Here is a 12,437-nt window from a genome sequence, read left to right as displayed (position 1 = left end):
AGGCTAGGTTCACACTTGCATTGTGCAGTCCGTTCAACAAATCCGTTAAACGGACTGCACTAACGCAAGTGCCGACTTTGGCACTGCGCTAGCACAGATGGAGCATCTGCTAGCTCCATCTGCGCTAGCAGTGCGCTAGCAGTGACGGACCCGGAAACGCTGCAGCCCGCGTCTCGGGTCCGTCACTCAATGACGGCACATCGCTAGCGCACGCCCATTGTGGGCGTGCGCTAGCGATGCGTCCGCCATTGAAAGTAATGGCGGCATTAACGGACTACGTTACACCGCATTATGCTGCGGTGTAATGTAGTCCGTTAAACGGGTTCACACAACGCATTGTGAACCCAGCCTAATAGTGATTTAAGAGGGTTAAAAACTGGTAAGAAAAATTCAAGTATAGTGACATAAGGGGACAAGGATACAATATCATATTAATACCAAATCCTGGTCTTATAGTGAAAATTTAAGTTCTATAAGTGGAAACATCCGCAATTCTCTACTAATTAAAAATGTTACAAAACATAAGAATTAGAAATCTTACTTTATCTCCCTCTGTGAAGCTCTTCGTGTCGCATAGGCACTTGTAAGGTGAAACACTCGTATCACAAGAATTAGCATGCCCATGGCAATTACATCTGCAATAGAGAATGAACTAGTTATCTGTAGTCAGTAGTGACATTTCTCCGACAATGACAGTGTAATCAAGCAACTTTTATGGAGCCTCTAATGTGTTGAGAGTACAGGATAAGTAAAACATCCATTATAAGGAAATATAATTAAACTAGCTGCAAATGCAAAACGTTCTTCTCGTTTAGTGAAGTGTCGATGTTCTGTAAGCCACGTCCTTCAGTCAATAATAAAATAATTTGCAAATTGTTATTTTCAACTTCACTAGAGTTTCCCGGGGTAATGATGCACATACCGTACAGTTTATTGCTCCTCTAAAAAGACGTTGCCAGTAGAGATGAGCGAATCGATTGATGCAAATTAGTCAAAGTTTTAGTAATTTGGAAAATTCATGATTCATTTCACGTGAATCACCTAACATTACCACTGGCATTTTGCATAGTCCTGAATATTGCATCAGGAAAAGCATAATATGACCTCCGATCTGGCTGGGCTGACATCTTCATAATGCTTTGAAGCTATCACATCATGTGGTATAGCCCAGCCAATCACGAGGGATTATCATACCCTGTATAAAAGCTGAGGCAAAGAATGCAGCAGCCATGTTAATATGAATCTGTATACCGAGAGGACGTCAAAGGTCACAGCTTCGCCATAGAGATAGGGAACAAAAGCCATAAAAAAATGAAGAAACTGTATAGATAGTGTGTGACGGGACAGTAATGAAGATCATTCAGGAAAAGAGAATAACACAGATTTAAGTTTTATTGGTGAGTCAGAATGTAATATTTGTCTTTGCTGTTCACAAGGAGGCTTGGGAGTACTTTGGATTTGCTCCTAATCAATTTGCTGAAATTCAGATTTTCTGGTAAAATTCGTTAAGCTGGCAAATTTACATTTGAAAACATTTGGTTATCTAGCTTAGTTAGCTTTGGTTAGTAGCTAATATTTTCTTCATCTGGGAAAAAAGATTCAGTTTGCTTGCTACACATAGTATAAGGGTACATCCAGATAAGACGTCCCTTTAGCGGGGAAAAAATGGCATAGAATTTGCCGTCAATCATTTTGCATGGGTTGCATCCATGTGCAGTTGACATAGTATTGCTGCAGGCTTCCTGTAGATTTTTCCTAATGTAGGTCAATTTTTGCATGGATTTTACACAAATCTTTTAGTCGAACTCTGCCAGGATAAAATTAACTTTCTCCCCCCCGATAGTGTTCAGTGTTCAGTCATGGTGACGGTTCAGTCATCGCTCCAAGTATATAGAGCGGTGACTGTAACCACACCTCGACACTGACTGACAGCTGGCCCAATGCAGAGCCAACATCAGTCAGGGCCGGCGGTGCGGTTACAGCCGTCGCTCTGTACACTCAAAGAGATGATTGAATTGGTGCCAGCATCGCCCCCGTGTTTAAACGCCAAACGCTGTCAGGGTAATAAAGTTAATTTTCTTCCAGCGTTCGGCAAAGTCCGGATGCCAGCCAGGTTAATAACGCTATTAACCTGCAGATTAACCCCCAAATCTACAGGGTAATAGCGTTTTTATTTGGTGACAAGTTCCCTTTAAGTTCAATAGTAGCTTTATAAAGCCATATCCAGTGAACTCCCACTAATGGTGGCTGTGTGCTGAAATGTTTATAACATCAAGTCAGAAAAAAAGAGCTACCAAATATATAGCGGACCTTGCAAATTCAATGTTGTCCCAGACCAAGTAAGAGGTGGACTTATGGAAACTTTGCCAAAAAGTAGGCAAGTACAGTGGGGCTAGGGTGCTTCCATGTGGGACTGGACGCGGGATTTAAACAGCTCCATACTACCAACATGCAGTACATGGATGTACACATATGTTATGATTAAAGATAAGCAAGTCTCCTGAAATTCATTTTACCTGGCAGATTCGATTTGCTCTGTGTAAAATTGGTCCAAATTGAAAGTACCCCGAATAGCTGTTAATTAAGTTTATTATGATTTGAAATCCAAAGCATAATAAATGTAACGAGGTGAGGGAATAAAAAACAATAAATATTATATGCTCACTAGAGTTGAGCAAATCAAATCAAAGTCAATAAAATTTGCATTGGATTTCACAAAAAAATTCAGATGTATCAAAATCGGAATTGTTTTTTGTTATTTGATTCTCTCAAATCCAGAAAATTGGCAAATTCTTCATGACTCTTCGGAGCTTCTGATACTGCCTAGCCCTCACAACATCATGATATCACGGGGCCAAGCACAACATAAAGTCGTCTAAGGCCTAGTCACCTGTCCCACCATGAAGTTCCCACCAGCTCCAAGACTCTTCAGTGGCTACGGTGATTTTTAGTCCTCACAATGTCATGATATTATGGAGCAATGCATGTCAATGACAAGACATCTCCCTGACACTCTTGAGGGCTCTTTAGCACCTCTGGTGTTGACAAGGTCTTACAGTGTCATGCCATCAACGACTAGTCCTCACCCCCCATTATGCTTGGAGACAAACCGCTGCTTTGCTACATGGCTTCTATTAGATGCTCTGTCTAACTACCCACCTTAGGGTGCTAGAATGGATCGAGACCCTGGAAAGGCATTCGGCCCATTCCATAGATTTTAAAAATGTGACCGGTATGTGGGTAGGATGTATGATAACTCAATATTCTCCTTAAATGTCTTTATGAAATCCTATCTGACTGGACAAAGCAGTTGCACAGTGTGGGCTCCACAGGAGGTCACCCTGTATGAGCTTAGATATTAACTGGTGTGGTTGGACCACCTGCTGAACCTAGTGTCCTGTCACAGCTGCCATTAAATCCCCAATTATTGTTCACAAGTCCTTACAATGTCCTGATGTCAATAACTAGCTCTTTCCTCGGCACTTGCCTAAAGACCTCTCATGACTCTTCAGAGTTCTTCTTTAGCATCTCTGGTGTAGACTAGACCTTGCAATGTCAAGATACCCATGACTAGGCATCTCACTGAAACTCACCTATGAGCTCCCATAACTCCTCAAGGATCTTTGGTGCCCCGGGTTCTGACTAGGCCTTACAATGTCAGAATGGGAAGCCTAATGATGACTAGGTCTCACGAGAAGCCATGAAGTGCATCTCTTTTCTAGGTCAGGACATCATGAAGCATAGCCAACCTAGTCTTGATGTATAAGGCAAATACATTCATATTTTCCAAGTCATTTGCTAAATGAGTGTCTGTTTTTCTTCCTACATATATAAATTGCTGCTACCGGGCAGATGGAAAGATAACATGACCGTACCTTCCACTGATGGTAATTTCACGAATTCCATAATACCGATGTCGGAAACTCACATTAGCCTCCAGTGTGTGATATTGACCAGTTAATTGAATCCTTACTAGAGATGCTTTCACAAACTCCTGAAGTTCCTGGTTGTTATGAAAATCATTGTAACCTGGCCGATGATTCGGTTCCGGAGTCAGAAGGCTTAGTGTCACATTTCCATTAGAATAAGGGGTGTTACTAGGAAAAGAGATTTCAATGAGTCATAAACAATCCAATAGCATAAAAACTATTAAAGTTCACAACTTGTGCATAAAATTTTAAATAACTTATTTTTATATGTTTCCCATGTCTTTAAAGGATGAGAGGCTCTTTCTCATGATTTCTGTAAGCATAAATTTTCTACAGAGAACCAAATCCACCATTATGGTAAAAGATAAGATAAAAAAAATGTTTTACACTGGCGCTAGCTGTGCAAAGTTTTGACCACAAATAGCGCCACACCTGTTAACAGGTTGTGTGTGGTATTGCATCTCAGCACTGTAGAAGGGAATAGGGCTAAGCTGCTGTATCATGTACAACCTGTGGACAGGTGTGGTGCTGTTTTTGGGAGGAATCCATCCTTAGTTGAAATGCTACCGGCTTCCATTCTTGTTTTTCTTTAGTAATTTCTTTGTTAATCTATCCTAAGCATTTACTTTAAAAAGTAGCAGAAACAAATTGCCAAAACATAAAATTGTAAAATTTGTACAAAAAAAATGATAATTAGTGAACAGTTCTTTCTACCTGGAAAACTGAAGACAATTTACAGAATTTGGGTTGTCTAAAATGCCATTATTTTCCATTCCAAACTCTTGACAATCACTTGCAAAATATTGCCAATCCTCCCAGAAGGAATTTCTATTTTTCTGTCTTTGGATTCTTAAAGCTTTTGGCATCGAGCTGTAAAATTGAATAGTAACGTAAAATATCTGAAAAATAAAAAAATACACTGTAAATAATCACTTTGAAAATGTAAGTAAAATGCAGAAAACTTATTTTTTATAATAGAATTTTGTATTTCCAGAATTGACTTCATGCCATAAATTTTCTGAATATAGGAAAAAAATATCATTGAGTGAAGTGCCCTTGGAAATATTTGGAGAGAATAGTGAGGGTTCAGGATAAAGTAAGGTTTTTGAATGTATGATCCAAGCAATAAAAATAGAAAGTTAAAATTAAAAAACTTAAAAAAAAAAAATTACGGTACATGTATGTGAAATACTGTGTCAACAAGGAGTCATGTCTACTAATAGTCTTCTTATCACCCCTCCACCCACATGACTGGATATCAGGATATCAGATATCAGTGGAGAAACTACACAGGAGTCCAGTCAACCAGGCAGCTAGTTGTGAACATATCGATTCTTCTCCAGCACAAAAAATGTGCTGAGCCAAAGAAATGGCATGTAGGCCCACCCTGTACCATCTTAGGTTGTATAAAGAGGTGCTTGCAATCCTGAAACCTGAGTTTGGGGCAGACACATTCACTTTAATCTGATTTTATTCTTTGTGAAAAAAAAAGTATTTTTCAAAAACGTTTTTAAGATTTGGGTTCTGATTCAAAATTGCTTTGAAATGTGACAAATGTTGCTCAATTCAGAGTTAGCAAATTTTGACATTTTCACACTAGTTTCTCCTTGCGCTAACAAAATGGCTGGTGCTGGGGTGGTATGAGGGCACGACGGGGGTGGGATGTTCATCTAATTCATGACGAGATGTGATGTTCCTTATGCCAAAAACATTACTATCTCAGTTCCACCCCTCAGTGTGTCTGGTATGCAGTTACTGACAGCTCAGCTGTCCAATCTGGTGCAGGGGCATGCTGAAGCTGTCAGTACTTTGATTGACAGTTCAGTCATCCAGTCTGGTGCAGAGGAGTGCTCAGCTGACAGTGTGTTGATTGACAGCTCTGCTGTCCAGTCTGAGACTAGGAGACGCTGGCAATCTCCAGGTGTTCATTGTCCCAGGTAATTGCCAGGCTACTTAACAGTGCTGTTTCTCCTAGACCTCTGCCAGACATACATTCAGTTAAGGGTTGTTTGTTCTTCTGTGTCTTGCATTCTGTTTGTAGATCTTTTGTTGCCTGACCTTGGACTTCGTTCTGACCATCCATATATTTAACCTCTTCTGCTTTGATCTGCTATCCTCCTGGCATTCTGACCTCAAAACATTACCTGACTATGCCTTTGTCTCTTCCTTCTATGACATACCCTCCTGGCTTCTGACGTTAGCATCCTTGACTCCTGGCTTCTGACGTTAGCATCCTTGACTATCCTGACTCACAGCTTGACCATGAGAAGTAACTCAGTGTCACTCTTATTCTAGTAAATGATTGGAGTAAGATTTCTGGGAGGAAGCACAGAGGTCTCTTATGAATCAAAAGCTTCTTAATCCTATACGCCACCTAATCAAGACTGTTCTGAAAATTGAAAATTTGTCCCAGGTAATTGCCAGGCTACTTAACAGTGCTGTTTCTCCTAGACCTCTGCCAGACATACATTCAGCTAAGGGTTGTTTGTTCTTCTGTGTCTTGCATTCTGTTTGTAGATCTTTTGTTGCCTGACCTTGGACTTCGTTCTGACCATCCATATATTTAACCTCTTCTGCTTTGATCTGCTATCCTCCTGGCATTCTGACCTCAAAACATTACCTGACTACGCCTTTGTCTCTTCCTTCTATGACATACCCTCCTGGCTTCTGACGTTAGCATCCTTGACTCCTGGCTTCTGACGTTAACATCCTTGAATATCCTGACTCACAGCTTGACCATGAGAAGTAACTCAGTGTCACTCTTATTCTAGTAAATGATTGCAGTAAGATTTCTGGGAGGAAGCACAGAGGTCTCTTATGAATCAAAAGCTTCACAATCCTACACGCCACCTAATCAAGACTGTTCTGAAAACTGTCGGTCTTAATTAATCAGGACCAATATCTTTTTAGAAGAAAATATAATTTGTGTATAAATTAAAGGAGAGATCAAGTGGTACACTTCAATATTCCAGAAAATTACTTCCTCTTTAGTAAACAAAAGATTTTGGTACAGGGTGTAATGTTTAATATTTTGTTATGAAAATTCAAAGGGCTGGCAAATTCTAACAATTTAAGATTCAATTCTTGCAAATTGTCCCAAAAATGTCATCTGCCATTTTTCACAAAGCTAAAGATTGCATCAACCAGAGAAGGCTCACATGACCTCAGGTTCATGATAATGCCAGTATAAAAGCAGAAGTAGGGAGTTCAGGAGTTAATTTTTTTTCTGAATCTGTATCATTAGAGGATGTCACAGCTTAGCAATACTGATAAGGAAAGAAAGCTTTAAAATATTAAATAAACTTTGCAGAAAATGTGTGAAACAAGACAGCAGTAAAGAATAACTATTATCTGTTTACCCATAACCATATATTGTGAAGTTACTTTGACATTAGTAAGGTTATGTTTGTGTTAAAGAACATTAATGGGGATCAATACAGTCCTTGGAAACCTCAGTGTTATACACATCTTTTCAGGGCAACTATAAACTTTGCAGTATTTGCAGAGATAAAATAAATGGCTCAAGGTAAATTCAATTTGGTTTGAAATGTGCAAAAAATTGGATTTGATAAAGCCCAATTTTTTGGAACTTTGTTTTGTAAATTCAAACAAACTGCCGAATTTCAATATCAACAGATTCGCCCATCACTAATAATAAATCAGAGTAATTTGTTTAATCTTTGAGAATTTTATTTACATTCTTGTGCTTTGGTCAAATTGTACCAAAAAAAAAATCAACTTTGAGGTGTCTTAATTGAAAAAAAAAGATTGTTTGAGCAGAGCAGATGTTCGAAAAACATTTCAAAGTCTGCGTCTGTTACCATTTCTAACAAAATAAGGCAAAAGTGAACAACAAAGATTGTCACAGTGGGCGATCAGTCATTTATATGGCTTGATCGTAACCCAATGCCTATGACAGATTTAATTCACCATGTAATTGGAAATTATAAAATTTAAAGTTTTCTTTAAATTCTTTGCATCCAAACTGCAGGAATCAATGATCTCCTCTAAATTCATATAAAAGTAAAAGAAAAAAAACATGATGAGGAATTCTTAAAGAAGCAATCAATAAATAAATAAATTTCATTTATTTTTCCAAAATATTATTCACTCTAATTTGCGGAAAATCCTGAAAACCTCAAACTTGGAATATCAATTTTAGCGTCTCAATGGATAGGAAAATATTTATATAATCTGTTCTCTATTGATTTTCCAAAATGCAAAGCACTCAAGAATCTCGAACCTGGTGAATCATTTCTACCATCTGTAAAATGTTAGTGATATAGTAAAATAGAAAATGATCATTTTAAAATCAAGAAAAATCTTCTTTATAAAACAGCGGTCATTTGATAATTTCTTGAAAGTTAAAAAAAAATTGAAATTGTGGGTGTTGCTCAAAAAATGTATCATGCTACTATTAGGATCCTGAATCTTGACCCTGATCCTTACTGGAAAAGTAGGTGCATTTGAGTGGTATGCATATTAGAGCTGAGCAAAATAATATATAGGACCCTGGTTTGGTGGTAACATCAATAGTCCAAGGCCACTTGACCAGACCCAATGGAGCCTCTTCCTTCCTGCTGGCAGGACATGACACTAGGCACATGTCACTCTGCAAATATGACATTGCTAAAGATCACGCATGTCAAAACTCTGGCCAGTTGGCCAAATCTGTTCCACAGGGTGAGTATATTTGGCCCGCGACACCAGGCGGGCCTTCCAAGTATATCTGACCTACGTTGGGCGCCAAAACTGTCGTAGCTGTTTTTGTTCTGACCCAAACACCGGGCACGTCCATCATGTTTTTACCCTGCATCATACTTTCAATTTTATTGTCATCCTGGATCCACTAGCTGAAAGCAATAATGTAGGAAGGAGCTTTAGCTGACACTCCCTCTTCCATCACTCCCCTTCTGCATGTAATGTATCAGCACAGTGGGTGCGATGATGTCATTACAACGCAACCATTGTCCCGAGATATGCAGAGGATCTGAAGACACCATGAAGAGACCAAAGCAGTGGGGGGACATGCAGAAGTGAGTTTTTTTTTTTAAATGTGGGGCCTATTATTCTCTACAGAGCACTATATGGGACCATTATACGGTATGTGAGGTCATTACACTGTATGGACCACTATGTGAGGTCATTATACTGTATGGAGCAATATATGGGGCCCATTATACTGTTTGGGGAACTATATAGGGGCCCGTTATACTGTATAGAGCACTTTGTGAAACCATTATACTGTATGGAGCACTATCTGGGTAAATTATACTGTACTAAGAACTGTATGAAGAACTATGTGGGGCCAGTATACTGTATGGAGGACTATGTGAGGCCATTATATTGCATTGAGCACTGTGTGGTGCCCATTATACTGCATGGAGAACTATGTGGGGCCATTATACTGTATGGAGGACTATGTGAGGCCATTATATTGCATTGAGCACTGTGTGGTGCCCATTATACTGCATGGAGAACTTTGTGGGGCCATTATACTGTATGGAGGACTATGTGGAGGCATTGTACTGTTATGAAGTACTTTTTGTGGTCATTATACTGTATGGAGAATTATGTGAAACCACTATACTATATGGAGCACTATCTGGGTAAATTATACTGTATTAAGAACTGTATGAAGAACTATGTGGGGCCATTATACTGTATGGAAGACTATGTGAGGCAATTATATTGCATTGAGCACTGTGTGGTGCCCATTATACTGTATGAAAAACTTTGTGGGGCCGTTATACTGTATGGAAGACTATGTGGAGATGTTGTACTTTATGAAGCACTTTTTGTGGCCATTATACTGTATGGATCACTATGTGTTGCCATTATACTGCATTAAGGGCAATGCAGGACCCCGTTATACTTTAGGGAGGACTATGTGGGATCCATTATATTACAGGAAGCAATTTTTGTGGTCATTATACTGAATGGAGGAGTATCATGCTGTGTTTGGAGTCACTTTTCTTTGCATAATACTTGATTATCTGTATAATTCAAAGTTTTTTGTTATTACATTTTTAAATACATTTTCATATCATGTTAAGCCCATTTGGAAAGTTACCCTCCCATCTCCCTTCCATGTATAGTTGAGCTTGGTTTCCTCCCTATTCTAAGATTGAAAGGTTCCCTGCATCAAACACAAGAATCCTGTTAAACTAAGACTTTTACACGTTTAGGTAATAATGTTTGATGTGTAGAGGGTCCTACAATACTAATAATATAATATGCTTTGCTATTTGCGTAGTGCGCTTTATAAAGACATGGCATGCACCGCAAGAGCAGTATATTCTGCCAAATAAATGCTCAATTTGGCAAATCAATAGGTATATTGCACTGAACCTTTTTTTTGGTTCTTGTTACATCTGTAATATCTAATATATAAAAGGAACTTAGAAGGTCCAGGGGTTTGTAAAAGGGAGACTGGCAAGAGCAGGACAAGCTCTCCTAGTGGCAGAGGCAGGGGCTACAGAATTAAAAGATCCCTAAAGTTCGCTCGTATACTATACCTATTGTATAGGAAATCATTACTTTTATCCTCATTATTTCTATGTATTTAAATATATATTACACACTCCACTTTTCTCTACAACCATTCCATTTTACACATGTATAGTTTATATCACAAGATCGGCATCTTATCAAATATCTGGAACTAAAACCATTAGCTCTGCTGGCTCCTCTCCTGTCTCTGACCGCCTACTTTGACTACCCTTGGTTTCTTTCCTGGAGGCATGGCATCTGCTAGGTACTTCTGCCAATAATAGTAGCATACTGAGTTTGATCACTTCATTGTTCCTCATGGGTGGTGCAGAGCTACATAAGACTCCACCCCCACTGACATCCCCACTCCTCTTTTTAATTCATCACAGTCCTTTCCACACATGTATAATTCATGAGGACTGCACCTTACCAAGTCTCCGGAGATAGGTCAATTAGCTTCTGTTCACCTCAATCTTTCTTTTTATTCTAAAGTTGCACCTACCAAAACGTAACCTACATGACCACCCACTCTCACTACCCCTTGGTCCTTCCTGAAGGCAGGCATTGGATCTATCAGATGTTGTCTGCTTAGTTTGACCACATCCTTGGTCCTCATAGGGGTTCAGACCTAAATAAAACTCCACCCCCTGATAGACAACTAAGTGCTTCGAAGAAGAGAAAGGTTACGGGCCTAAGTGTCATTACAGCCTTCCCTGGGGTCAAGTACAATGTCAGGAATAGGTATACTGGCATAACGATGTGATAAGGGGCAAATATTTTTTTCTATACTTTTCTATAATTTTTCTACACCTTTCTTTACTAACGCCCCTATCTATCCTTCAAAAAACAATTACGGTTAACATATGGAATTTTGACAATTTTTTTCTCATTTTAATAAATGTTCCCAGGACTTTACTATAATCTGTTCTATGTCCAAATATGCAGCAGCTGAAATAGTCTGTAAGCAGATGTTTGTAAGAAATCCTGTAGAGTAACTGGCATTGAATAGTTATACTGTATATTCATAGGATGTCGGCTATAACCATTGTTGACTTTGCCTGTGCAGCATTCAGCGACACTAATTAGCTAAGAATTATAAGAACACTAGTCAAGATAATTATGAGCATACATCATAATCACTATAGGGATATATACAGAAGAAGAGGGAGTTGAAAGATAAAGTATTTAGCTTAGGAGGCTATTAATCTGCAGGAACCGTAAAAGGAAGCAGAATTACAGAACAAGCACAGGAGGATATCGAATGTCTAGATGTAATGAACTTCATGAATGATTGAAGACAAATAAGATATTGTCGCAATCAGGTTTCGGACACTGAATATTTCAGTATAAGCTGTAGAACAAGTATGTTGGTATGTCTTTTATTTGGGAGAGGGATGGGAGAGCATTTTTTTTGTTCATTACGACTTTTCGAGTTACAGGGGTGAAGTCTAAATGCAAATGCTCCTAATGGCCAGTTTCCTACTCCACGCTGATGAGGGGCAAATACCCCAAAACAGCTGTCTGTGGATGGATACCATGTTTTGGCATAGGTGGTTTTCCTTTTTGGATGCTGCCGTTCCCGTGGTTGTTCCTTCCTGGTGAAAGACCTGGCTATTTATTGCTTGCATTGAGAAACACGTGATGGTGTCTCCGCGGCTTTTCTACATGTAAATGCAAATGAAGACCTATTGACCGGATCGATGAAGGTTACACCACTAAGACCCCATCAATCTCCAAAATGGAGCCGTGGCATCTCCTAGTTAGAATGAAGTTTCTCTTTGGCACCATTGCATGCGTCTATCGTACAACCCCTTCAGTATTGAGGGTTCACTAGTTTTAGATCTCGATTAATTACATCTGGACAAACAGTTCTAATTTTCCAGGAGTTGTCCAACACACTAGAATATAGATGGAGTCAATGCTTTTTTGAACCAAAATGGAAAAAGGTTTTCGAACTCACTACAACTTTAACAAACAAAAAAATTCAGTTTTTCCAGAATCCATATTTTCATCTCT

The 12,437-nt window shown here is 39.0% G+C and overlaps 1 protein-coding gene across 1 annotated transcript in view; it reads right to left on the bottom strand.

Moving 5' to 3' along the window:
- USH2A (usherin) overlaps positions 1–12,437 on the bottom strand; it is an 824,795-nt gene that overhangs the window by 741,197 nt on the left and 71,161 nt on the right. Inside the window, exons 7-9 of the mRNA XM_069726496.1 lie at positions 4,644–4,828; positions 3,876–4,097; positions 542–635 (exon numbers count right to left, since the gene is read on the bottom strand). Coding sequence (XP_069582597.1) covers positions 542–635; positions 3,876–4,097; positions 4,644–4,828 — 501 coding nt within the window. The remainder of the gene's footprint in view (positions 1–541; positions 636–3,875; positions 4,098–4,643; positions 4,829–12,437) is intronic.

The sequence above is a fragment of the Ranitomeya imitator genome, chromosome 5, assembly GCF_032444005.1.
Source record: "Ranitomeya imitator isolate aRanImi1 chromosome 5, aRanImi1.pri, whole genome shotgun sequence".
NCBI lineage: Eukaryota > Metazoa > Chordata > Amphibia > Anura > Dendrobatidae > Ranitomeya > Ranitomeya imitator.
The sequence above is the reverse complement of the archived record's forward strand: the minus strand, read 5'-3'. Positions and strand labels throughout refer to the sequence as shown.